Source organism: Rattus norvegicus, chromosome 16, assembly GCF_021556685.1.
Source record: "Rattus norvegicus strain SHRSP/BbbUtx chromosome 16, alternate assembly SHRSP_T2T, whole genome shotgun sequence".
Classification (NCBI taxonomy): domain Eukaryota; kingdom Metazoa; phylum Chordata; class Mammalia; order Rodentia; family Muridae; genus Rattus; species Rattus norvegicus.
The window spans coordinates 6268887-6296275 of record NC_141549.1 but is presented as its reverse complement, the minus strand read 5'-3'; the positions used below and the strand labels follow the sequence as shown (position 1 = coordinate 6296275).

General features: G+C 43.2%; 3 protein-coding genes across 14 annotated transcripts in view; 1 reads left to right on the top strand and 2 right to left on the bottom strand.

The window, feature by feature from the left end:
* Window positions 1–148: 148 nt before the first annotated feature.
* Glt8d1 (glycosyltransferase 8 domain containing 1) lies at window positions 149–15564 on the bottom strand. Of its 10 annotated transcripts, none has more exons than XM_087588105.1 (10): window positions 15526–15564; window positions 7954–8007; window positions 7760–7858; window positions 4449–4662; window positions 2257–2374; window positions 1966–2050; window positions 1709–1821; window positions 1105–1271; window positions 917–1029; window positions 149–667 (listed from the first exon to the last, which is right to left on the bottom strand). In XM_087588105.1, exons 2-10 carry the CDS (start codon window positions 7967–7969, stop codon window positions 477–479), a joined length of 1116 nt encoding a protein of 371 aa, XP_087444231.1. In that variant the 5' UTR covers window positions 7970–8007; window positions 15526–15564; the 3' UTR covers window positions 149–476. The 10 variants fall into 10 exon arrangements, with proteins under 10 accessions (XP_087444231.1, XP_087444235.1, XP_087444238.1 ...); XM_087588109.1 differs by having other exon boundaries at window positions 1105–1238; XM_087588112.1 differs by having other exon boundaries at window positions 2339–2374.
* A 19-nt stretch (window positions 15565–15583) lies between these two features.
* Spcs1 (signal peptidase complex subunit 1) lies at window positions 15584–17152 on the top strand. Its single transcript, NM_001131006.1, has 4 exons — window positions 15584–15751; window positions 16084–16143; window positions 16221–16307; window positions 16763–17152. Exons 1-4 carry the CDS (start codon window positions 15716–15718, stop codon window positions 16886–16888), a joined length of 309 nt encoding a protein of 102 aa, NP_001124478.1. The 5' UTR covers window positions 15584–15715; the 3' UTR covers window positions 16889–17152.
* A 3578-nt stretch (window positions 17153–20730) lies between these two features.
* Window positions 20731–27389, bottom strand: part of Nek4 (NIMA-related kinase 4) — a 42045-nt gene continuing 35386 nt past the window's right edge. For 2 of the 3 annotated variants that reach the window (XR_015639390.1, XM_087588103.1), the window contains exons 14-15: window positions 27180–27313; window positions 20731–22273 (exon numbers count right to left, since the gene is read on the bottom strand). Coding sequence is in view for 2 of the 3 variants with exons in the window: in XM_087588103.1 (XP_087444229.1) it covers window positions 22181–22273; window positions 27180–27313 (227 nt within the window). In the remaining variant the exon portion in view is untranslated. 3 annotated transcript variants of the gene reach the window in all.

Sequence of the window (27389 nt, the reverse complement as noted above, 5' to 3'; positions counted from 1 at the left end):
CCAGGTGTGGTGGTGCCCAGAACTCAGGAGGAAGTTCTCTTTGGAAATAGGTTTCCCTGGAATGATAAAAATTTTCACCTGATGTGGGGGAAATTGAACTTTGGAAGAGCAGCAGTGTTTACATTCTTAAAATATGGGCAAGCAAAGGTCTATTGGAAAGTTTTATTTTATTTACAAACCAGGCCACAGGTTACAAAACTAAAACCAAACAGCAGTTCCTACCTACAGCAGCTTAATGAACTTAGGCTGGTGTCCTCATTCTGTCCTTCAGGTCAGTCAGCAGTATAGTAAGTAAGCAAACATTTGGTAAGGCAGATGGAGACATTGGTAGTCATCTGGAGATCTGTGATCTCTACCCAGCTGACATGTTTTCTGTGGTTGGTACAGAGAAGACTCTCAAGCCCTACAACTGTTATCTTCCCACATAGTGTGTCTTCCAGGATTTCCTGAGTGTCATGTTTAGCTTAGATTGTAGTTCACTTTATGTTTGAGGTATCCATATGTCTTCGGATTAAACTAAATTTGCCTGTTGGGTCTGGAATATACCATTTCTCCCAAACGTCAGCATATGAAGCAGCTCTTCCCCAAGGCTTGAAGTGACCATTCCAGTGAAGTAACTTGGCAGCCTTTACAAACTGGGGTGAATACCGTTTTCCAGCACTGGAACCTTAAATAAGAAAGTGCCAAATAAGACAGAATGCCAGGCTAGGCTGAAGAAACATAAAGGAAGACGCTGGTTATCGTCCAGGATATGAGGAGTCAGTCCAGGATAGGTCAGTGAAGCCGGTGGGTATTTATTTTGATGTAGGGTCTGCTGGGTGGCTCTGGCTAACCTCAGAACTCACGGTACTCCTTGGCTCCCAAGTGCTAGGATTACTAGCATCAACCATTATTCCCAGCTTGACTTGATACTTACCAAGGTGGCGGACATTCCACATAGGGTCAATGGTGGAATGCTGCTGATAAAATACGATAAGCAGAGGAGGTGTGGTGATGCTGCCAGCCAGGGTTCTGCTGTACAGTCCCTCTCTGTGAAACAGCACGTTAGTGAAGAGTAAGACCAACTGTTCAATGTTTTAATAGCTAAGTTAGTTACATACTTACTCTACATTGAGCTTCATCCATTTTTCCAGCTGGTTAGTTACATTCTGTCTTTTCCACTCAGTCAAGTTGGCAACAAAAACTCCAGGATTAAAGGAGCAGGTGCTGGCTTTCATGGATAGCTTACGAATTCTTTCCTTTTTATAGTCAAGATAACCAATGTAATTGTACTAAAAAACAAAATATTTACTGCTTCAAACAAGATGAGTTTTTAAGTCAGTAGTTGAATCCTCCCACCTCCCTGCCAAGATGGTTTCTCTGTTGTCCTGGCTGTTCAGGAACTCACTCAGTAGACCAGGCTGGCCTCCAACTCAGATCTACCTGACTCAAGAGTTTAGGATTAAAGGCGTGTCATCAGGCAGTATTTGAGCTTCTTGACTTCCTAACTTATTAGCAAAAGGGACAGATCCTATAGAAATACAGTTGGGATCTAGAGTTTGTCTTACCAGAACATTCAAGGACAGTTTGGTTGTAAACTTCATAAATGTACAGAGTCTAGAAAAGTAGGTGTGAGGTTTGGAGAGCAGTGACTGGTTAATGTAAGATGCAGCCCTGAATTGAAAACCTCATTAAGCTTTCCTAAGGAGCAAGATTTGCAGTACCTTACCTGGTTCCCTGCTCCACGGATCATGACTTTAGTAGAAGCTGAGTCACAGTCTTCTGAAAATGCAGCAGCATGTCCTGGCTTCAGTGGGGTATTGTATAAGGCAAGTATATCACCTGAAATGGATAAAGTGAGACGAACACCTGCACTGGTCCTGAGAGTCTGTCCCTCTCACGTCTATCAAATGGTGGACGTTTATAGTAGACCACAGACAGCCCATTACAGCCCCGAACCCAGACCAACAACTCATTCTTTGGCACCTTGTACAATTACATCGTCATCCATGTAAATGGCCTTCTTTGCACTGGGAACCAGAATTGGCAAGTAGAACCTTGCAAAAGTTAACTGGAGGAGGAAAAAAAAAAAAAGAGAGAAGAATTATCAGCTTAGGATACAATAGCTGGGCTTTTATTTGTACAAGAACCCAGGTTAAACAGACAATGGACTTCTAGAGTCCCCAGGTTCGGTCCCTAGGGGACTCCTTGCACTGTAGTCAGAGTTATCAGGTGTTCTAGTCAAATACACCCCCATAGAAACAACATGGAACTCACTGGTTTCATGGACTCCCCCTGGTCAGGATCCTCCTTTACTTTCCCTTCCAAAAGTTTAGTGTCAAAATTTACAATTTTGTACCTGATGCTTTTCAGGGAACCACTGTTAAGCCAGGACCTGATGAAGAAAAAAACACGTTTGGTCATGTTTCTAATGTATATAGCCGTATCTTTCTATGCTTTTCTAACAGTGGCGGAATATTGTGGGATGATGTCACAGGTGAGGCAGGTACAAGATAGAAGGAGGCCTGTCATTGGGTGAGAAGGAAGGATGGGCGGGAGAGAAGTTTGAAGGAAGAGGAGACTGGAATGGAAAGAGGAAGAGGCAGGAGGAGAGAGAGGAGAGAGAGAGAGGAGAGAGAGAAGCCGTGGCAGGACAATATGGCGGGTGACGTTAAGATTCCACACTGTTCTTTTACAGGATGTTATAAATGTTCTTAAGGGATGGATGTGTATTGGGCTTTGTATGTTTAGGTGGGCAATTATATCTTATTAATTGGATCAGAGGTTATTGTATTGTGTGTTCTTTCATGTAGCAATGTAAGTGTAATGGAGTGTGGGGTAGCTGGTCTGGGCTGCCACAGAGTTGGGATGTGTGTTTCTGGCATGGAAACCTGCCTTGGGAACTGGATAGGTAGAGAGATTGCTGACGGCTCAGAGAGGTGTGATATGGGATGGAGCAGAGCGGGTGAGACGCTTTGCTGACCGAGAATTAAGATATCCAGCAGATAACTTGGGGGCACTGCAGTGCTGGACCTAAGCGGGATAAAAGACAACCATATTTTTTTTATATTTTTTTTCTTTTTTCTTTTTTTTCGGAGCTGGGGACTACCACTGAGCTAAATCCCCAACTTTTTTTTTTTTTAATATATATATTTTTACAACAACAGAATATAATGTAAGAGAGATCCTAGGAACTAAATAGATGTTTCAAGTCCTTTATGTCTCTAGGGGTTCCTCACTTAAGATGAATGAAGGTATTCCCACCAAAGTTCCTTTTTAACCAAGACTCTATGAGACAATCTCTTCTCCCATAACCAAACTACTATAGAAACTAGACTTGAGGACACCCAGGCAAACATGGACTACTTATTTTGGACCAAACATGGACTTTTACTTATTTTCTTGAAGCACTCTCTCACTATTCTCCTCAGCCACCCACATGCTGAAATTACAAGGGTCCATACCATGGCCAGCTGGACCACAGAATTCTTTGCCTTCCAAAGGCAAATCAATGAATTCACTATGAATCAAATCACAGTGGTAGTAAAAGCTAGTTATCAATAAAACTAGTATTCGATCTGTCAGCTGTAAAATGATTATTATTTTACTGTGATGAACCTAAGAAATTCACCCACCTGACTCTGTCTGAGGCACTGTTTGTGAGAAGAACCCGTTACCTGCAAAAACACTACATATTTTTTCTAGTCCATTACAAGCCTGCAGTATGTTTCTGTATCTTGAATGGGTTCTTAGTTTTTCAAGAATGAGAACATATTTTCATGAGTGTGAAACCATGGAGAAAGCCTTAAGAAGGGCATAACTATCTAAAACTCTGAAAACCTGCTTTTCAGAATAAATTGTTAGATTTTTGTTTTTAATTATTTTATTTATTTTTCTTTTTTTTTTCTTTTTTTTTTTTCGGAGCTGGGGACCGAATCCAGGGCCTTGTACTTGCTAGGCAAGCGCTCTACCACTGAGCTAAATTCCCAACCCCTGTTTTTAATTTTTTTAAAGACAGTCTAATATAGTCCAGGCTGTCCTTAAACTCACTTTGTAGTTTTAAGGGTTCCTTTGTAACGTCTAATCCTCCTACTTCTACCTCCTGAATGCTGGGATGGCAGGCATGACCCACCATGCCCACTTTCTGTGATGGTGGGAATTGAACCCAGTGCTTAGTGCATGCATATCTGTAAGAAGCTCTGACCAGCAAATCACATACTGCTTCCCTTATTCAGAAAGTCAGGGTGCTAAACATGAGACCTATTCCTAAAAGAACCGTGGAGTTAACAGTATGACTATGACAGCTAGGTTACTTCCTGAAAAACACAATCATAAGGAAAACTATTTGTAGTGTGTGTGTGTGTGTGTGTGTGTGTTAAAACAGAAAGATATAAATGTGTTGTAAAATGGTCCCTATGAAGACCATCAAGTAGAAGCAGAATAGAATCAATTAGGAACACAGTGCTCACCTGAGATGGTCCGCTGTTCTATTGAATGTAACAATGTAAAAAATTACATTAGAGCGAGTGTTTTGATGAATGCTATTTATGGCTGCAATGGTCCCACCCAGCCTATCTTCAGAGGCAGCAATAACCACGGGAATCTCTTCTTGTCTCTCATTTACTGGATGTTGATGAAAATTTGCGGTAAAGTCTATGGGCTGAAGCCCCACAATTCCTGAATCTGAAAAGGACAAACAAGGAAAGCACTGGGACACAGTCTCATGAATTTTTGTTCTTGTTTTGGATTGTTTTTTGTTTCTTTGTTTTATGCTTTGAAACAGGGTTTTGCTAGGTAGTCCTGGCTGGCCTAAAACATACTATGAGGACCAGGTCAGCTTCAAACTCAGAGATCTCTGTCTCTGATTCCAGAGTGCTGGAAGTAAGCAAGTTTTTGTTTTTTTTTTTTTTTTTTGTTTTTTTTTTGTTTTTTTTTTTAACAGAGTCCAAGACATGGAAGGAGATAGCATGAGAATTATAGCAACTACTAACTCATTCTTGCCCAGTAAGTGGGAGGCACACAACGGGAAAACGTATTTCCCTTATGTAACCACTTTTAGACAAGTGGAAGAATTTTAAAAAATAATCTGGGGCTGGGGAATTAGCTCAGTGGTAGAGCGCTTACCTAGGAAGCGCAAGGCCCTGGGTTCGGTCCCCAGCTCCGAAAAAAAAAGAAAAAAAAAAAAATCTGGCAACACTCTTGGTACACCATTAGTAGGGAAGTTACAGAACTTTCTAGAATGTATTAAGACAGTTTATAAACAGCCTTAAAGGTGTACATTTACCTTAATCATTCTTTCTTTTTTTTTTTCTCTTTTCTTTTTTTCAGAGCTGGGGACCGAACCCAGGGCCTTGCGGTTGCTAGGCAAGCGCTCTACCACTGAGCTAAATCCAAAACCCCTTAATCATTCTTTCTTAAAAACAAAATTTAAAGCTGAGATCTAGCTCAGCAGGAATGGATGCATTCTGCATGTATAAGGCCTGGGTTCAACCAAATGCACCAAAACAAGGCACTGATCTATACTTACAAATTGTCCTCCAAACTGCAAGCCATGAAGGGACAGAAGTCAGTGTAACGGGTCATGATGAGAACCTGCTCACACGTGGTGCTGGGACAAGCACAGCGTATGCTGCGCAGGCTCTCTACTTCTAAGCCAAGGCCGAGGATTAAAGTTTAAATAGGAATAGAAAATTACATTTAAAAAGGAAATTTAGGGCTGGAGAGATGGCTCAGTGGTTAAGAGCACTGACTGCTCTTCCAGAGGTCCTGAGTTCAATTCCCAGCACCCACATGGTGGCTCACAACCATCTGTAATGGGATCCCATGCCCTCTTCTGGTGTGTCTGAGGACAGCTACAGCACACTCATATAAATAAAATTTTTTTAAAAAAAGGAAATTTAATACGTAACTGTGGTATTACTCTGTAAACCATCCTTCTTGGCTTTCATGATACAGAAGATCCTCCTTATTTATGATTTTCACATAGAAATAAACTATTGTACTAAATTTATAGAACCATGATTTTTATCATTAGGACCTAAATAATACAGCAAGGATTTATGGTATATAAGATATTATATGCAATCTAGAAACACTTTATAGTACATAGTACTATATAAGTTACAAGTTATATGCAAGTTTTTTTCTATGAAATTTTATACAACAGACACAGTATTTGAAGACTTGGGTCTAGCCAGTCTTATGACGATAGAGGGACAGCTGCACACTCATTTAGTTGTCAATGAACATTGAGGACTTAGTATGTGCTACGTAATGTCTAGCACTGGAGTTATAACTATGAATAAAACATAAATGCTAACCAGACAAACAATTATGTCTAAGTATATGCTACATGAAATTCAGTTCTTACTGTGGGATTGTCATCAAAAATTAAAAGTTATTAAGAAAACATATCTTCTTGTGGATACAAATAAACTTATAACATTAAAGGTACATATACAAATAAATGTAAAAAAGTCTTAATTGTGTATATGAAATTTATATTATGCTTATGATAAAAATCACATGGAAATGTTTATCATATGAAATTTAGTATAATCTTAAATATATAGAAAAATATATAATAAGAAAAGGACAAAAAAAAGGACTAGAAGTTACCAGTCAAAAATTTTAAAGTAGTTTTTTAGGTCAATGAAATAACTTATTCAACTAATACTGACTGACTCCATCTCAGCCTCCAGAGGTAAATCTGGCTCTCCCTCCTGAGAGAATCTTATGACTCTCTCTGACTGAGCTTGACTTGGTATATAACTTGAATTTTTTAAACAAAGTCTTGCTTTAGTCTGGACTGGCCTCAGATTCATGATTCTCTTGCCCTGCCTCAGTTTCCCAATTGCTAGGATTTTGTGGTGTATTGTCACATCTATCCTCAAAAATTATTTTTTAAAACAAGGATATTGTGGTTCACACCTGTAATACCATCACTATGGAGGCTGAAGCATGAGGGTCAGGAGTTCAAGGACAGCCTAAATTAATTTTATAGTGATGAAGCCAGCCTGAGCCAGAAGATCTGGTCTCAAGATATTTAACAAACAACCAGAAGCCTCAAATGTCCCTCACTTCAAGTAGAAACACATGAACTAAATAACTGCAATGTAATACACAGTAAGACGGTATGATTTCTGACGTGATTACCACGAGAAGGTCCCCACACTGACTGACACCTGTAGTGACAAAGGCAGGCATCAAACGCCCCGGACACTTGCCCACAGCCATCCCTTAAAGGTCTGGCCTGAGGAAAGACAAGAGGATGGCAGTCCACAGACATTCTTCAAGGCCTCTGACTTGACAGAAAGGAATATTCTCTCAGATCAATCCTTAGCAAAGACTTCAGTGGGCGGCACCACATGAAGCCCCTCTGTTGAGGCTCCAGCTCCTTCCCGGTCACTGCTGTTGCCTACCTCAGTGACCCACTATCCACCTTCTCCAGACAGCCTGAGCAAGGCAGTTTGTAAAGATGAACAACCATGTCTGGACAATCAACTCTGAACTTGTATTAATTCCCATCCCAGACCTCCTATATAAACTCCAAGTGTTCCCTTCCTCCCTTTTGCAGACACCCCTTTCCACTACATCTCATCTGCTGAAGCCAAACTGTTCTTTCTTTGGTTTGCTCTCTCTACTTTATCTGAGCCTTTGTAAGAGCAAGACAGAAGTTTTCTTCAACATAGCGATAAACCTTAGGATGTGAGGCCGGGGGACCTCCAGGTCCTTAACAACAGACAGTAGTACAGGGCTAGTAAAGTAAAGGCTCCCATACCTGAAACGTCATTCCTTAACAAACTGCTCAAGCTGAGGAAGTTATGGTGCAAAGCCAGTAGGAAGAGAATGACGGCCAGGGCCCAGATGATGATGGTTACTGAAACAGGAAGACCTGTGTTACAGCTTTGGCCTTGGTAAATATAAAAACAACAGAACTTAGAGGGAGGGAGGGGAAAGGAAGGGGGTGCATACCTTTACGGAATGACATCCTTTTCTTCTGTCTTACATAAACATTAAAAATTAATCCTATAAAAAAAAAGCCCCCAAAGTCAGTGAGTACACGAGAATAGTCATCAAAATGCTTCTGCACTATTCAGATAGAAACAAAAGGAACATGTGATACTTTGCCAGACCTTTATTTTTTTAATTAATAACTTCCAGGCACACAATAGGGGAACTGAAACTTTATGATGATCACATACAAATACTTCCGTAGTATAAGGAGAGACACATAGCTTTAGCCTCGTTACACTGCATACAAGAAAAAACCTACCAAGAGAGGTGTCTGAAGTCTAGAGACTGGAGAAACATTTCAGGATTGACTCTGTTTAGAACACCTAGCTAGGCTGCATGTGGTGGTGCACGCCCTTAGTCACAGTGCTCGGGAGACAGAGGCAGGCAGATCACTGAGCTCGACAACCTGGCCTACAGAGTAAGTTCCAGGACAGGCAGGGCTACACAGAGAAAGCGTGTCTCAAAAAAACCAGCCAACCAACCAACCCCAAAAGTAACTTTATTCTCCTGTAGTAATTGTCATCTTCGAGGTTCACTGCCTCTGTGTCCTGGGAGCGGCCAGCCTTCCTACATCTAATCAGCGCCTAGAATGTGCTCAGCCTCTGAGACCTGCTGCTGAATGAGCTCACCCTTCTTGTTCTGTCTGAACTCTGGTTGGCTGATTAGACTCAGCTGTTCTGGCTAACACTCCTCTCCACTCAGACATCTGGCTTCTCTCTCAGCCTCTGACTTTTTCTCTATCAAACTAACTCCGACAATCTGTTCTAATCCTCTGGCTTCACCTGTGTCTGGCTTGTTCTCTCTGCAACCTGCCCTGTACACCTGCCCCAGGAAAACTGCCTCCTCCCTCGTCTCTCTCTGTGCTGCTTCTCGTAAGCAGCTTTCCCTTTCCTCTCTGTTCTTATGAGAGGGGGCATATCCTGTTCTGTCAAATATGTCACTTTGTCTGCCACTCAATTAGACATCACTTTCAGACATGGCTGCTTCCTATAAAAACGAACCTTCCCTTCACTGTTAGGATTCCAGGTGCGTACCATGGGCATGTCTGTATTCCAGCCATGGGGATTAAAGGTGTGTTGTACTAAGGCTGAACTACACCACAACTAGAAAGAAACAGGTTTTTCCAATGTGAACAAATGTTCTACAACAATGGACTGTGGTGTCTCTGACAAAGTAATCTGATGAGTTAGTGCTATTCTCAAAGATTCTATTTAAGAGGGATGTAGAAAATGGCCTAGGAGTTTAAGAGAGCATGCCACTTCCCCAGAGGACCCAAGTTTCCCGCATTGATCAGGTGACTCATAATTGTAACTCCAGGTCAAGGAGAGGGGAAGCCCTCTCTGGCCTCCACAGGCACCTGCACACACTTGGCAAACCAAGAGACAGATGTACAAACACATATTAAAAAAAAAAATCGGGGTTGGGGATTTAGCTCAGTGGTAGAGCGCTTGCCTAGCAAGCGCAAGGCCCTGGGTTCGGTCCCCAGCTCCAAAAAAAAAAAAAAAAAAAAAAGAAAAAAAGAAAAAAAAATCGAGGTGCTGGAGAGATGGCTCAGCAGTTAAGACAATTGACTGTTCTTCTAGAGGTCCTGAGTTCAAGTTCTAGCAACAACATGGTGGCTCACAACCATCTGTAATGGGATCTGAAGACAGCTACAGGGTATAGTGCACTCATATAAATACATAAATTTAAAAAAGAATCTTCGATCAGAGATGAAGAGATGGTTTAGCAGTTAAGAACACTCGCTGCTCTTACAGAAAAGCCAGGTTCAGTTCCCAGTGGTCATACAGAGTGCATCAGAATGACTTTTAACTCCAGTTCCAGGAAAGTCATCGCCTTCTGGTCTCTGTAGGCACTGCATGCCCATCAGACATACACAAAGAGTAAACATGCATACACGGAACAATCTGCTTTAAGAAAAAACAAGCAGGGGTTGGGGACTTAGCTCAGTAGGCCGTGGGTTCAGTCCCCAGCTCCGAAAAAAAGAAAAGAAAAAAAAGAAAAAGAAAAAACAAGCTAGGCTGAGGCTCAGTGGGTGAGAGTGCTGGCTGGGTACCATAAAGATCTCCGTCTGTATCAAAAGCTGGGCGTGGTCGACTGCACCTGTTACCTCAGAACTGCAGAAGGCAAAGACAGGAGGATGGCTGAGGTTTGCTGACCACCGGCCTAGCTCCAGGTTTAGTAAGAGACTTTTTCTCAAGGGATTAAAGCAGAGAGATAGAGCAGGACACTGAAGGCCCCCCACCCCACTCTGCACACCTGCAAGCACAACACACAAACACAAGGCTTCCCCAGATCCATCTGTGTTGATAAAAAGACCGAGCACTAAGAAAGTGGTGCCACATACTGGTGCTCTCTAGGCTGCCTCTGCTCGTGTGACACCTTTACTTTCACAAAACAAACAATTCAATGGAAACAAGATTGTGAAATATGTTTTTATGGAACTATATAAATTAAATGAAATTTTACAACAATCTCTTGAAAATATTTTCTTGAAGACACACTTTATGATTCCAAGGCGCTGGGATGCAAATGTAAGACCTTTAAACCTTTGTAAGCGCCACCCATGGCAGTGTGTAACATACAGATAGTGATATTTATTTTACTAAGCACTGTCGACAAAACCACACTGCTAAGTAAGCTAATCTGAACTGTGTGCACGTTGGACATTTAATTTCCCAAGGTCATTTAAAAAGCAGGGATATGTTTTAAAATGGGCCATGGGTCATATTACAAATCTGAGACCATGTAACTCGGACTTATAATGAACAATCTAAAATGTGTAAACATACTTCTTTTTAGAACAAAATATACAAAACACATTACACCAGTAAACTTACTCTGAAAAAATACATATTATAGACTAGAAAGATGGCTCAGTGAGCAAGATGGCTTGTAGGACAAGCCTAATGACTAGTTTGATCCCCAGAAACTATAGAAAGAATGGACTTCTGAAAACTGTCCTCTTACTTCCACGTGCACACCATGGCGTGCAGGCTTTCACTCACTCTCCCGCGCTCTCTCCTCTCTCTCTCTCTCTCTCTCTCTCTCTCTCTCTCTCTCTCTCTCTCTCTCACACACACACACACACACACACACACACACACACACACACACGCACGCACAGGCACACGCACGCACAGGCACACGCACACGCACTAAACTTTTCATTGTGGGCTGGGAAGAGAAGTCAGTCCATAAAATGCTGGCTGTTAAGGGTTGGGGATTTGGCTCAGTGGTAGAGCGCTTGCCTAGCAAGCGCAAGGCCCTGGGTTCGGTCCCCAGTTCTGGAAAAAAAAAAAGCTGGCTGTTCAAGTCAAACATAAGGACAAGTAGATTCCCAGAGCCTACATAAACCGTGGGCGTGGTGTGGCGGCAGACCGATAACCCATCACTGAAGATAGGAGGATCGCTGGTGGATGGGCATTTGAGGAACACCACATAAGGTCGACCTATGGTCTCTTCACTTGTATACTTACACATACAGAGGAATGTACACAGAGAGAATAAAAGAATACACATAATATACCCTATGGTATTTCTTTTCTTTTTAAAAACTTATTTATTTATTCCATGTATGTGAGTACACTGTCACTGTCTTTGACACACCAGAAGAGGGCATCGGATCCCATTACAGATGGTTGTGAGCCACCATGTGGTTGCTGGGAATTGAACTCAGGTCCTTAGGAAGAGCAGTCAGTGCTCTTAACCGCTGAGCCATCTCTCCAGCCTCCCCCCTTTTTTCCCCCTATGGTATTTTTTTATCATGCCATAGGCTGAGTCTTACCTACAGAAGATGGCAGACTGGGAGTTACTCAATAAAGCCTTAACATCTCCCTGCTTTGTGTTAAATTCCACCAAGACTGAATAAAACGATCCTATTGCAATAAACCCCAGCTAGTTGCAGGTGCAAAAAGCAATGTTTTATCCGGTCAACCTCCAGTGACAGTTACACACTGCACTGTATATAGACTGGAAGTCAACCTCCAGTGACAGTTACACACTGCACTGTATATAGACTGGAAGTCAACACACACACACACACACACACACACACACACACACACACATGCACGTACATGCACACACACACAAAGGAGCTTCAAGCAAGCACCCATTTTCTATAAGTAGATAAGTGACACAAAGCACTTGCTGATAAAAGTCTTCTAGCTACTTGAAAAACACCAGCTTTCAGAGTCTCATCATAATGTCTTTCCTCGTAATGAGGGTTCCTTGGTCTGTTAAGAAGAAACTCTCAGGGCTGGAGAGATAGATAGCTCAGCAGTTAAGAGCGAGGGTTGTTCTTCCAGAGGTCCTGAGTTCAATTCCCAACAACCACATGGTGACTCACAACCATCTGTAATGGGATCTGATGTCCCCTTCTGGTGCGTCTGGAGACAGCAACACTGTACTCATATACAAAGGAGGAGGAGGAGGAGGAGGAGGAAGAGGAAAAGGAGAAAGAGAAGAAAAAAGAGAAGCTCTCAAAATTTCATATACACTGTGTGTATGGAGAAGAGGGAGGAAGGAGGAAGAAGGAAGAAGGAAGAGGGGAGAGAGAGAGAGAGAGAGAGAGAGAGAGAGAGCAAGCGAGCGCGAGCACAGTAGCAGCAGCATAAAATTCATGGTTCTTCTGCTCAGAAATTACAAAACCTTTATATTCCCAAACCATCTATATAGAAACTCCTCATAAACACACACACAGGAAGCCCAGGACAGAGATTATCCATTAATATAAAAGAATCCTAAGTTTATTGTTTTTGAGACAAGATCTCTATACAGCTCAGGCTGACCCAAAACTTTTGATCCTGCTGCTCCAGTGCTGGAATTTCACCTTTCCTTTCTTTGTTTTGCTTGTGTGTGTGCTATGCATGCATGCATGCATGCATGTTGCTAGCAGGTGTGAATGTGTGGAGAAGTCAGAAGTTGATGTCAGGTGTTTTCCGTCCAAGTTTCAATGAAACCCACAACTTGCCAGTCTCTTCAGTCAACTTATTCTCAGGATCTCATCTCCACCTCCTGAGTGCTGGCATTATAGGTGTGGGCTGCCACACTCACCCTGCATTTACATAGGTCCTGGGAATTTGAACTCGGGTCCTCACACTTGTGAGGTAAGTACTTCACCCACCACCTTTCTAGCATACCTCCACTTAAAAAAAACAAGCTAGAGCTAAACACCTCTGCTTATTGTCTCAATAACTTTTTAAAGCAACTTTTCTCTATTACATTATGGACCATATATATCCATGAAAGGATTCCCACTGGTGCTCTGCACCCTATCCTGCAATTGTTCTCACATAGCATCAACTTCTTTCCATTCCTGGTAGACCACACCCATCCACACGCAAACATGTCCTAGTGTCTTCCAGTTAAAGGGAGTAGAGGTAGGAGTGGAGGGTGGAGAGGAAGATGGAGCACTTCCAGTGGACTGACACACAGGTCCATGTCTCTGCCTCCCTCATACTAAATGACTCAAACGATCTGAGATACTCTTCTCTCTCTGCGTTTGCTTCCTACGTTCTTAGATGTTTGGTCTTATTTTCTTTTTCTTTTTTTTTTTTTTTTTTCGGAGCTGGGGACCGAACCCAGGGCCTTGCGCTTCCTAGGCAAGCGCTCTACCACTGAGCTAAATCCCCAACCCCGTTTGGTCTTATTTTCAAACTGCTCTTGTGGAGGTCACCAGTAGCATCTTTCTGCGTTCTCCTATACCAACCACCTCACTCTTCCCTCTCAGTTATGAATGTGTGTATCTGTAACCTGTGAAGTAAGTTCTACAGAAACAGGGGGTTAAATGAAAATGTAATCCTACTGCTGCATCCCTGACACCTAAGACCGTCAGGCATGTGACATCTGTGGAATACTCTTGCTAAACCAGGAGTCCAGTTCTCCAATGAAGAAAAGATCTTACTGCAATCTTAATAATCACAGACACTAAATTCCAGAATAAGAAAAAGAATGAGATTCCAATGGAGCCTTGGGTCAAAAGGAATATGGCAAAACCATTCTGTTTTTCCATCTTTTGTAGTTCAAATACTATCTGGTCTCTAAAACTACTCCCATCCTATGAAGCACACTGGTAGGGATACAACCCTGAGGAATTCGTCTATTTATTCTTGTAACAGAGCCAGTCTATTCATACAACTAAAAAAATGTAGGGAAGGGGAAAGGAAAAAAGACCCATGAAAATTGTTGTCGTTCATTGTCCTAGGTCAAAGGGATTTGTCTTTTTTTTTTTTTTTTTTTTTGAATGGTGTCAAAGTGGAAGAATACTTGGGGCATTTTCACACACTTTACTGGCTAGGTCCTACTTGTCTTTCATGGTCAGGAAACTTCCCCAAATCACATGTTACACCTCCCTGAGCTCCATCTCCTAATTCCCCCACAGCTAGTTCAATTCAATAGTGGACATCTTCCTTGACACCAAGTTTCCAAGTTCTAAGTCACCACTGTGCCCTGGTCTGCTGGCTAATCAAAATAATTAAGTAAGTAAGTAAATAAATAAAAGTATTGGCGGCTCCACGATGTGTAGATGCCGGCAGTAGGCACTCACCTCCCAGCCTGGAGTGCCTAGCATCTTGCCATATGTGCCTGACTCTGCATGCACAGCAGAGTCCAGGGAGGCAGATGGCCACAGAGGACGGGATCCCCAGAATGGTCTGTCTGAATACGGCACCTCATCCAGCTCTCTAATGAGGGAAGGGCTCACCCTTTTAAAATATACACAACCCTTGAAAGACAGGGGTAAGGGAAACCCTTGGTTGGTCTTTTCCAGGAAGGACTGGTCTGGGAATGTGAGAGCCATGGAAACCGGCAAGCAAAGTGTTGGGCAGCATTTGGGATCCCCTACATAAAACGAGACCAGGGCCTCGCCGCTCTTCTCCGAGGCAATCGCCTTTCCCTGGAGAATGCGCCTCCGTTATCTTCCCTAATTCTAAGGGTCATTAGAAACCTCCTTACGCTTAGGAGTGATGGGGACGTGCTGAGGCGCTCCCGGGATCCCGCCACGCACTGACACCACAGGTTAGGGCGGCGTCCGACGAATCGTCGCCTTCAGAGGTTCAGCGCTGCCGCCTTTACCTGCGCTGGGAGGAGGGACCGTCCACGCCCACGCCCCGGCCCGCCCCGCCAGCTCAGCGCTCGCTCCGCAGGCCCCAGGCCCGGGTCCACCGCCGGGCCGCCCGCGTCCGCCGCTCTCTGGCCGTGGCCCACTGGCCGGCCAGCTCTGCAGCAGCCACGTAGTGCCACAAACCCTAGTCTAACCGTGCCTCCCTCCGCCAGAGAGCCAGGTGCTGCAGGCGCCACGGGGCAACCCCACCGCCGGGGTCCTCCCTGAGTAAAGGTCGTCGCTATGGAGACGCGGAGCGCGCCGGCGACGGTTAAGCAAGGGAGGCGCAGCCCGCAAGTGATTCCCGCCGCAATTGCGGCTCCGAGCGGCCAGGAGCACTGACCGGTGCACTATGCTCTGGCCAGGTCGCTGCCCCACCCCCCCGTGAGCAGTGTACAGGGTTCTAGGAAAGCTAAGAGACCTACCTCCTTGGTGATGGCGCGGGGCGGGGCCAGGGGTTGTGCGAGCCCGTCGGAGACATCCGCTTCCGGGGCCACAGCCGAAGAGAGGCGCTTGGCTGGTCGGCCTGGCTGCTTTCGGTATCGCACTTCGCAAGCCACACTCCTTAATAGTCAGCTACCTTCGTTTCACTGTCGGTATCAGTCTTCGGCAACCATGCTGGAACACCTGAGCTCGCTGCCCACCCAGATGGTGAGGGCGCGCGTCCCAGATTTCCCCGCACGCCTTTTTGGAGCCTAGGGACTTCTAAGACCCCCGCTGGAGCACCGACTGGTGCAGCGTGGTTCGCAATTCCTAAGATTGTCTTCACTTTCCCCTTCTTTTCTTCCCCAGAATGAATCCCCTTTCCCGTGATCTATTAAGATGCCCAAGTTTCCCTGGAAAATCAATTTTTGCTTCTTTACTCTCGGGCCCTTCTGGGAAACTCCTGGCGTTGAGTGCTACCTTATGCCCAAACAGTTCCCTACAAGAATTGCAGTCCTTTGGTAGTAGGACCAACTCTTCATATTCTTTTTCGTCCCTAGGATTACAAGGGGCAGAAGCTAGCTGAACAGATGTTTCAGGGAATTATTCTTTTTTCTGCAGTAAGTATTATTCCCTTTAACTCTTAATCACGCTTCCCTTGGCTTGACTGCATTTTATATACTTTGTTTCTTTTCAGATAGTTGGATTTATCTACGGGTATGTGGCTGAACAGTTCGGGTGGACCGTCTACATAGTTATGGCTGGGTTTGCTTTCTCGTGTTTGGTAAGACATTTGTGAGCGTTTGAGTATTAGCAACATAAGTTTTCTGAGTCAGGAAACTTGATTGGACCTAGTAATGAGAAGCAGAATCAGCTCTTTGTTCTTCTTTTCCGTTGATGTTTCTGCTTTCCATTCTATGAAAAGTAGAATGTTAAATGTGTCAGATGCATGAGCTCCGTAAGGCTGGAGAGCTTTCTCACTTTCTTCCTCACCTTTTCTAGGCAGTAAGACCAAATATGGCAGAGGCGTCCTACTTTGCTCATGCTGCCTCCATATTTCATTTAGTTCTTAAAACTCGCATGTGTAAACACTTAAGGCTTGTTCTCACACCCCTCACATATTTTGTCTGGTCAACTTGTTAATCTTTAGCTTAGTGGTTATTTGGGGATCAGATGTACTTAATGATCTCTTAACCCTTGAATGGAAATAAATGCTGCCTTTTCTCTGTTCTGATCTAGCTGACACTTCCTCCGTGGCCCATCTACCGCCGCCATCCCCTGAAGTGGTTACCTGTTCAAGACTCAGGCACAGAAGACAAGAAATCAGGGGACAGAAAAATTAAGAGGCATGCTAAAAATAACTGATTGGGACTTTCACGATTCAGCACCTGCTTTTTGTTTCCTGTAAGATGGCTGGATTGCTTTCATAACCAAAACAGCTTAAACCACCTATGTTCTTACAGCACAGCTGTGTGGAGATGTAGTTGTCCTGGCTTCCTTTCTAACCGGCATTATTTTAAGTCATAACTATTTTATACTGTTCTTCGTAAGCTTGTTTTGGAGAACCGGACATACAGGTATATGTCGCTTCTTTCATGTGTGCAGTGAATAAACACCTCATAACTCCTAGTACGTTTGTTTTCTTTTAAAAACTACTTTTGCAAGGGTTCTTACTATGTAGACTAGGCTGTCTCCAAGTTCAACATCCTTTCTTTTTTTTTTTTTTTTTTTTTTTTTTCGGAGCTGGGGACCGAACCCAGGGCCTTGTGCTTGCTAGGCAAGCGCTCTACCACTGAGCTAAATCCTCAACCCCTCAACATCCTTTCTTACCTTCTCAAAGTGCTGGGAATTCAGGCATATGCTGCCATAGCTGGCTTGAACGTCCTGTTTATAACTATCCAAGTCTCACGTTCCATTCTGAGACTTCAAACTGTTTTGAGGATGAGTTGTTGCTTGGTTTGGTGTTTTGAGACAGGGTCTTTCAATGTAGCCCTGGCTGTCCTGGAGCTTACTTTGTAGACCAGGCTGACCTTGGAACTCAGAGTTCCACCTGCCCTTGCCTTCTGAGTACTGGAATTAAAGGCTTGCCCTCACCATGCCTAGCCCAAATGGTTTCAATTAAAATTCATGAAGCAGTTCTCTATCTGATGGATCTTGTGTCGGTTAAATGTTCTTGTTTTGAAAATATAAGCAGCACCATTTCTGTCACTGCGTCTTCCTAGTGGGTTGTTTTTAATTTCTTACTTTCTAAGAATTGCCTTACGGCGTGTGTAAGAGAGCGCACACTGAGGTAAGAACAGCTTGCAGGGGCTGCTTCTCTCTTCACACCACGTTCCTGGAGATGGAGCCCAGATGCTTTTACTGGCTAAGCTGTACCAACAGCCCGTTGGTCTGTTTTTCCATTGTTTTGTTAGCTTACTTGTATGTACTGTATGTGGGCCCACAAGTAGAGGTCAAAGAAGACAGTTATAGCAGTCACTTCTGTGTGCATTCCAGGGATCGAACTTGGGATGTTAGGCTTGGTAGCAAAAGCTTTTGCCTATAGAGCTGTTTCACAAGTCCCCCAAAAGGTGCTTTTTAGATTTTTGATCAATTTTTAAATAATTCTAGTGGACTAGAGATGAGGAGGTCTCAGACTCAGAGTCCCCAGGAAGCCATTAGAGTCCAGTCAGATGCCTGGGAGGAAGCTGTGGGTGAGGTGATCCTGAGAACCTAGCCCTACCCAGACTTCTCTCAGGGCACCTCCATCCAACTCTGAATGAGCAAGACCCTCAGTGGCCAACCTAGACCAGGAGGGGAGTGGGCCTAAGAAGGGAAAGGAAATCTAGGATCTGGGAGTGAAGAAGAGGGAAGGGAATAGACAGTAAGTTCTTATTAATAGCAAACACTTCCGAGAAACTTACCAATGTGAATCTGTGGTAAAACAGTGCTTGGCACCTCTGGAACAAGAGCATGTACTTGAACATGTGCTTGAAGGGAGTCACTGTAAATCTTGACATTCCTTTTAATATTTCCAAATGACTGAAAAGAAAATATGCTTAAAGGCCTCATGTTACGAGTGGGTGTGGGAGAATTATTAATAACAACCATATGCATCATGGGACTTCCTGAGTGTAATTCAACAAACCCAGAAGAGAGTCTTTTATAAGAAAAGGCAGAAGATGTGGCATAGTATTAAATATAATGAATGTGATTCAGTAGTTAGAAACATCCAGGTAGAATTAAAAACCAAGGGACTGGTAAGGCCTGAATATCCTTGCCCTATGTAAAGTGGCACTATTAGGGGTGTAACCTTGTTGGAGGAAGTGTGTCAACATGTAGGTGGGCTCTGAGGGCTCCCAGTGCTCAAAAGCTCTGTCCAGTGTGGAAGAGACAGTCTTTCCTGCTGCCTTCAGACCAAGATGTAGACCTCTCAGCTCCTTCTCCAGCCCCATGTCTACCTGGATGCCGCCATGCTTCCCACCATGATGGTAATGGACTGAACCTCTGCAACTGTAAGCCAGCCCCAATGACATGTCCTTATAAGAGCTGCCTTGGTCACGGTGTCTCCTCACAGCAGTAAGACCCAAACTAAGTCAGCTGGCTGCACGGCTCAGCAGTTAAGACCACTGGCTTGTTCCTCCAGAGGACCCGGGTTCAATTCGTTTTAAAATGAAGATGGAAACGTGTGAATGTTTAAATAAATCTACTGAAACATGAAAAGATAGAACTATTTTTTTGAGACAGTCTTCCTATGCAGCCCTGCAGAGACCAGGCTGGTCTCCAAGTCACAGAATTCCTGAATTTGGCTTACCGAGCACTGGGATTAAAAGTACCACTAGTGGTTTGGTTTTGTTGAATGGGAGAACTTTTTTTTTAAAGCTAGTAAAATAATTTTTAATAGTAAAATATTTGTAATATACCAATAAATTAGAAACTAAAGGAAAGCCTTCTGGTCTACTTCTCTACCCAGGCCAGATCAGTGGGCCTCATATCCTCTCACACCCCACAGGCTGGCACAGGAGGGAGGCAGTAACCAAGGATACAGGAGGTCTGCCTCTCAGGAGACTGGCTCTAACCCAGGTCACAGAGCTCCGCCTACCTCCAAGGGGGCCTGCTTCAGTCAGAGACACCCAGGCCAGTTAACATGAGAGATAACAAGATGGCAAGAGGCAAGTGCAAGATCATATGTGACAGCACCATCGGAACCCAGTTCCCCCACTACAGCAAGCCCTGGTTCCCCTAACATGCCTGAAAAGCCAGATAATGACCTAAAAGTCCCATCTCATGAAGGTAAAAGAGGCTTCTAAAGAAGACACAAAGAACTTCCTCAAAGAGATACAGGAGGACACAGGAAAACAGGGAGAAGCCTTAAAGAAAAAACAAATAAGTCCTTGAAAGAGGAAAATACAATCAAGCAGGTGAAGGAATTGAACAAAACGGTTCAAGACCAAAAAAATGGAAATAGAAACAATATAGAAAACACAAAGGCAGACAACCCTGGAGGTGGGCAACTTAGGAAAGAGATCAGGAGCTACAGGTGCAAACATCACCAACAGAATTCAAGATCTAAAGATAAAGTCACTAGTATGTTAGATAACCATATAAGATATTGACATCCGTCAAAGAAAACACAAAGTGTTAAAAGCTCCTGACCCAAAACATCCAGGAAATTCAGGACAAAATGAAAAGATCCAACCTAACAAAGAAAGAATATTAAAAGCTGTAAGGGGAAAAGGTCAAGTATCATATAAAGGCAGAACTATGGGAATTACACCAGACTGCTCAACAGAAACTCTAAAAGCTGGAAGATCCTGGACAGATGTCATCCAGACCCTAAGAGAACACAAATGCCAGCCCAGGCTACTATATTCAGCAAAACTCTCAATCACCATAGATGGAAAAGCCAAGATATTCTGTGACAAAACCAAGTTTAAACAACATCTTTCTACTAATCCAGCCCTACAGAGGGTACTGGAACAAAATCTCCAACACAAGGAGGGTAACTATACTAAAGAAAACACAAGAAATTAAACATTTCACAACAAACTCGAAAGAAGAGAAACACACACACACACACACACACACACACACAGAGAGAGAGAGAGAGAGAGAGAGAGAGAGAGAGACGCACACATAAGATTAATTTTTAAGTGAAATTTTACTAAAGACTTGTGTCTTAATTAGGGTTTTACTGCTATGAACAGATGACACCATGACCAAGGCAATTCTTGTAAGGACAACATTTAATTGGGGCTGGCTTACAGGTTCAGAGGTTCAGTCCATTATCATCAAGGCAGGAACATGGCAGCATCCAGGCAGGCATGGTGCAGGAGGAGCTGAGAGTTCTACATCTTCATCTGAAGGCTGCTAGTGGAAGACTGACTTCCAGGAAGCTAGTAAGTGGGTCTTATAGCCCACACCCACAGTGACCACCTACTCCAACAAGGCCACACCTCCAAACAGTAACACTCCCTGGGCCAAGCATATTCAAACCACTACAACGTGTATTTTATTTATAAAAATCTTTTTAGATGGACATTACTTATTAAAATAACTAACACAACATGTGATATGCAATTATGACTTTTTTGAGACGAGGGCCTCCCTCTGTAGTCTGAGCTGCCCTTGACTTCACTTTGCCATCCAGGCTAGCACTGAACTCATAACCCACCTGCCTCTGTTTCTCAGGTGCTAGGATTTCAAGTGTGCACTACTGCACCCAGCCTTACCTTACACATTTGAAATGTGGGGACTCAGCTGACACTTGGCTGTGCATAAAGACAAGCATTGCATATATCCAACAGGACCTGGACTTAGTGTTTAACTGAAAGAGGAATTCATGTTTAAGAGAATGTTTTTGCTGATGGGAAAAAGAGATCAAACATGTCAATCATAGTGACTTACAAAGTTATACTTTAGATTGAACAAGAGTTCTGGGGCTGGGGAGATGGCTCAGTGGTTAAGAGCACTGACTGCTCTTCCAGAGGTCCTGAGTTCAATTCCCAGCAACCACATGGTGGCTCACAACCATCTGTAATGGGATCTGATGCCCTCTTCTGGTGCGTCTGAAGACAGCTACAGTGTACTGATATATAATAAAATAAATCTTTAAAATAAAAAAGAGTTCTAAGGGTCTAAAGACAACCTCGCTAACGTTCAGACTAAATCAAGTAATAAAAGTCCACTGCTGTGTAAAAACCAACTGTTCAAATGCAACACAGAACCTCATGTTCTTTAAATCTACTCCCAGAAGAGTGAATTGATATTGGAGAATGAACTGTTCGCTAAGGTTATTAACGGTAGCAAGCATCAGCACAAGACATGGTTTGTTTCTCTTGTTGCTTCTATCACTATCATACAGTTGAACCCAATGTTTTCTGGCCCCATTTCAAGCTAGTTAATATCTTTAAAAAAATAAACTAAATATAAAGTTGGCTTAAGGCTCAGTAAACAGTAACAAACAGAACATTTTTCTCATAAACATGATATTCAAAGTTTTTTTTCTTTTGTGAACTTGTTTCATATTGTTTCAAACTCTTCAGTTTTTTATGGTAAGAAGACTCCAAGCGATATCAAAGGATGGTAGTCAGCCTCCAAATGACTGAAACAGGTTTTTTAAGATGAAAAAACCTTTGAAAATAGATCTTTAGTTCTGGCAGCATGTTAGAACAAACCTCAAAAACTCACATTTTCTTCAAAAAACTTCAACTGGCGAGCTTTCACACTGTAAGTTGTATACTTGTCTCCCATGTGCTCCTGTAATCGTGCCTGATTGAGAGAAAGATAAGAGAATCAGTACATTATAGAAAAGTAATTCTTGAAATCTTTAAAACAAAAGTCTTCTTAAGTATCACACTGTAAGAATTAAGCTATTTAGTCCATTTTCAGTGTGAGGTGTCATTTCAAACGACCAGGAGGCTCTAAGTCCCAGGGTGACTTGGGAGGCTGCAGGCAGCTGGCTATGATGGAGTTCCCATCGGAAAGGGGCCGAGGGGCAGTCTCAGGCTGCAGAGTACTCATTATATAAGCTAACCCAGTAAGATAAAGAACTTATCTTTAAAGAGGATGGGAATTTCTTGGGTTGAGAACTTTAAAAACTGCCAAATCAGCATGCCAGACACGTCTACCCTTCTCTGTGTTTTGTCCCTTTCTGCTGAGCTGCACATTAAACATGGCTTCATTTTCTCTACACTCCTGATTTTGTTATCATCCAACAATACCAAGGAGGAAAACATATGGAGAAATACTAGCAGTTCTGTTTACACAAACTTATTGTGTATGATCTATGTACAGTCTGTGTGTGTTCAAACATACCACAGTGCACATATGTAGATCAGAGGACAACTCCACGGAGTTGACTCTCTCCTTCCACCTTTACATGGCAGGAGCTTTTTCCTGCTGAGATATCTTGCTGCCTTCAGAGCCAGACATGAATCCCAGCTACTCAGGAGGAAGAAGTAGGAGAATCTCAAGCTCAAGAGCTGCCTGGGTGACTATGAAAGCAGGCAATGTCAGACCTAAGCTCAACACAGAAGAAAGGGCGGGGCTTACAGAACCTGACTAGTAACCCCAAGGGGCACAGCACGCAATCTATCTTATGACGTTTAAATGAACGACACTTACAATTACAATGACACCTAGTATGCTGAGTGGATATGACCCATATTCTGGTAAGTCACTGAATATATAACATCACTCTGATGGTATGCTAGTAAAAATATGCAATCTGGACGTGGAGACAGGAGGATTAAGCATTCAAAGCCAGTCTACATAGTGAATTTGTGACCAACCTAGGCTACATGAGACCCTGTCTTTAAAAAAAAGAAAAGAATCAAAGAAAGAATAAAAGGATAGCCTAGCTAAGAATGGTAGCACATAGCTATCACACCAGCATCAGGAGGCAGAAGCAGGAGGACCACCAATCGGAGGCCAGTCTATGTTACAAAGACAGGCCTGACTCAAGACACAATGTTAAACTAATCAGCACAAGATGCGAAGTGCAGGGGCTGAGATGTGACCTAGTAAATGCTTGCCTGCATATGGGGAGCCCTGGGTTTGGCCTCCAGCTGCATTGACTGTGTTTGGCAGCACATGCCTACAATCCCAGTATTTGGGGTGTGGAAGCAGGAGGGTCAGAAGATCAAGTCACCTTCACCTGCATAACAAGTCTAAGGTCACAGTAGGATTCATGCAACCCTGTCTAAAACAGAAACAAAAGAAAACGGAAGAAAACAGAGAAAGAAAAAACCAAGTGCTATTTATTGTTTGTTGGTGGGTGGGTTGGTTGGTGGGTTGGTTGGTTGATGGGTTGGTTGGTGGTTGGTGGGTTGGTTGGTTCTTTGGTGGGTTGGTTGGTGGGTTGGTTGGTTGGTGGGTTGGTTGGTGGGTTGGTGGTTGGTGGGTTGGTTGGTTCTTTGGTGGGTTGGTTGGTGGGTTGGTTGGTGGGTTGGTTGGTTGGTGGGTTGGTGGTTGGTGGGTTGGTTGGTGGGTTGGTTGGTGGGTTGGTTGGTGGGTTGGTTGGTTGGTGGGTTGGTGGTTGGTGGGTTGGTTGGTGGGTTGGTTGGTTGGTGGGTTGGTTGGTTGGTGGGTGGGTTGGTTGGTTGGTGGGTTGGTGGTTGGTGGGTTGGTTGGTTCTTTGGTGGGTTGGTTGGTGGGTTGGTTGATGGGTTGGTTGGTGGGTTGGTTGGTTGGTTGGTGGGTGGGTTGGTTGGTTGGTGGGTGGGTTGGTGGGTTGGTGGGTTGGTTGGTAGGTTGGTGGGTTGGTTGGTGGGTTGGTTGGTGGGTTGGTGGGTTGGTTGGTGGGTTGGTGGGTTGGTTGGTTGGTGGGTTGGTTGGTTGGTTGGTGGGTTGGTTGGTAGGTGGGTTGGTGGGTTGGTTGGTTGGTGGGTTGGTTGGTGGGTTGGTTGGTTGGTCGGTGGGTTGGTTGGTTGGCTTTTTGAGACAGGGTTTCTCTGTGTAGGCTTGGTAGTCCTGGAACTCACGAAGATCTATCTACTTCTTCCTCATGAGTGCTTAAATTAAAAATACCTGTCACCACCTCCCAGATCTAAGTGCTATTATAAAGCACGTGGCCTAGACTCTCCAAACCTGTCAATGAGGCTAGGGTGCAGTTAAGTGGTAGAGGACTCACATACCATGAATAAAGCCCTGCTTCCATACACAAACATAGTTTTAAAAACAGTCTGAAGGACTATTGCAATTTCTTTTTTTTCTTTTTCTTTTTTTCGGAGCTGGGGACCAAACCCAGGGCCTTGCGACAATTTCTTAAAAGATAGAACTTAGTACAAAAGGGATTGGGTCTACTGTCCGTGGCTCTGCAGTAGAGCTCTGCAGACTGGAAATGGGGAATTATGTCCAAACCCTGCTGAAAAGACAGGGTGCTTGCCTAGATGCGCAAGGCCCTGGTTCTATCCTGTCACTGAGAAACAAAATAAAGCAACACAAACAAACAAACAAGCAAACAAGCAAACAGCACTAACAGTCTAGAAATGGATCTACAGGTGTAGAACGTATGACTGAATATTTATTCAAGGGCTAGTAAGATGGCTCAGTGAGTAGACACTTGCCACTGAAGCCTGACGACCTGCATTGCATTCAGAAACCACAGAGTGGAAGGAGAGAACCAATTCTCAAAAACTGTCCTTCAATCTCCACGCTTGCCATGGCATGTCCATGTATGCATGTGTGTTCTTACGCACACACAGTAATGTAATTTTAGAAAGAGATGACTCAAAGGTTAAAGAGCACTTGTTCTTGTAGAAGACCTGTCTTCATTTTCCAACGCCCACAGGGCAGCACACAGCTGTCTGCAACTCCAGCTCCAGGAGATCACATGCCCTCTTCTGACCCAGTGCACATGTGCCCTAGGCACGCACATGGTACATGAACAAACATGCAAGCAGGACAGACATTCATACACATAAAAATGAAGTCTAAAAAATTATTTTTTGTTTTCTGTTTTTTCAAGGCAGGGTTTCTCTGTGTAGCTCTGGCTGTCCTGGAACTTGCTTTGTGAGCCAGGCTGGCCTCAAACTCAAGAGATTTATCTCCCTCTGACTCCCGAGTGCTAGGATTAAAGGTGTGTGTTATCACTGCCTGGCTCTAAAAAGTTTTTTAGAGATTTTAAAAAGAAAATTTTAAAATACTTATTAAAAAAAGAAAAATGTTTATTCAAGAACACTTATTTAACAAGGGCTGGAAAATTGGTACAGTAGTTATGAGGACTGGTTGCTTTTCCAGAAGACCCAGGTTCAATTCCCAGCAGGCGCACAACCATTTGTAATTACAGTTCCATGGGATCTGATTCCGACCTCTTCCAAAGGCATCAGGAGTAGAGGGGAAGCAGAAACTTACATGCAGGCAAAACCACCATACATAAAACAAAACACAGCAGTCAAAGCTAAATAAAAATCCCTTTAAAAAGAACAGCAAATAAAATCGGTAACAATAGTCTTAGTGTGTGGATCCCAGTAAACTGCCACAAATCCTAACACAGCCTTCTTGCTCCAAAGGAAAGGCCATGTTTCTGAGAGGTGCAGGCCATTGGCATCTCTATCATCCTACTACAAAGCTGAGACTAAAATCAGGAGACCTCAGGTGAGAAGCAGGAGAAACCTATGAGAAGCTCCTAGAAGTAATATACAAGAGTGTCCAAGACACAGAAGATCTGTATAGGCTCATAAGCAGTGTAGGGGTGACTCAAACACTGCCAGACATTAGGGGAGACATTTGCAAACCTTACATCTGATGAGACAATCCAATTCAGAATATATAAAAAGTCAGTAATTTAATATTAGCACAAGTTTAAAAATTTCTCTGAGGAAAATATGCAAATAGCACATATGAAAATATATACAGGGGCTGGAGAGATGGCTCAGCGGTTAAGAGAACCAACTGCTCTCCCAGAGGTCATGAGTTCAATTCCCAGCAACCACATGGTGGTTCACAACCATCTGTAATGGGATCCGATGCCCTCCTCTGGTGTGTCTGAAGACAGCTACAGTGTACTTGTATATGATAAATAAATAAACCTTAAAAAAAAAAAAAAGAAAATATATACAACACCAGCAGTCATCAGGAAAATATAAGTCAAATTTACAATGAATACCATTTTATACCCACTAGGATGTCTATGATCAAAGAGACAATAACAATTATTGCCAAGGTGTGGAGAATTTGGAATGTACTTGTGAGTGTATAAAATGGTGTAGTCACTTAATGGCATGGTCTGGAAATTGCTTAAACATTCCAGTATAGCTATTGATGATCAAGCAACACAAAACCTTGTGTTTAAACCACGCAAATATCCATCAGTTGCTAAGTGAACAAAATGCATAGGATAACATATCCGGTCATGATAAAGACATGAGTACTGATACCTATCAATGGATATCTACCATAACACGGATGTTGTAACATTGCAGAGAAAAAGAAGCAAAACCCATGCTTAGGGCTGGGTGAGGATTCAGGAGACAATGCAGAATACTGCTAATGGTATGAGGTTTCGTTGGGGAGGTGTGAAAATGTCCATCAAACAGTGATGATTGCACTGATGAGTAAACATGAAAAATCACTGAAATGTGTGCTTCAAATAGGCAAGCTGCATGGTACATATTTAAAAATAAACATTAAAAGTCTATAACGCAAGCAGCTTGACACAGCTTATGACACTTACCTCTCTCTCCAACTCATCTTCCTCCTCCAAAAGATCATACACCTGCTCTAAAAGCTGAACCCCCAGGCCCTGGATCACATCAGCTCTTAAGACTTCAACTATTCTCCTGATCTTTTCAGAACCTGGTGTGATACCTAAAAATGCAGCAACCAAAATAGAAAATAAATACCATTACAGCATGAACTGAATATTTTAAAATCAAGAAGCAAT

Bases quoted from the DNA above. Each gene is read 5' to 3' on its own strand.
- Spcs1 (NM_001131006.1), top strand. From the start codon at position 15,716: ATGCTGGAACACCTGAGCTCGCTGCCCACCCAGATG. The intron at 16,144-16,220 runs GTAAGTATTATT...GTTTCTTTTCAG, and splicing joins GAATTATTCTTTTTTCTGCA to ATAGTTGGATTTATCTACGG. The intron at 16,308-16,762 runs GTAAGACATTTG...GTTCTGATCTAG, and splicing joins GGTTTGCTTTCTCGTGTTTG to CTGACACTTCCTCCGTGGCC.
- Glt8d1 (XM_087588104.1), bottom strand. From the start codon at position 9,038: ATGCCCATGGTACGCACCTGGAATCCTAACAGTGAAGGGAAG. The intron at 1,822-1,965 runs GTGCCAAAGAAT...TATCCATTTCAG, and splicing joins TGACGATGTAATTGTACAAG to GTGATATACTTGCCTTATAC. The intron at 668-916 runs GTAAGTATCAAG...TTCTTATTTAAG, and splicing joins GTGGAATGTCCGCCACCTTG to GTTCCAGTGCTGGAAAACGG.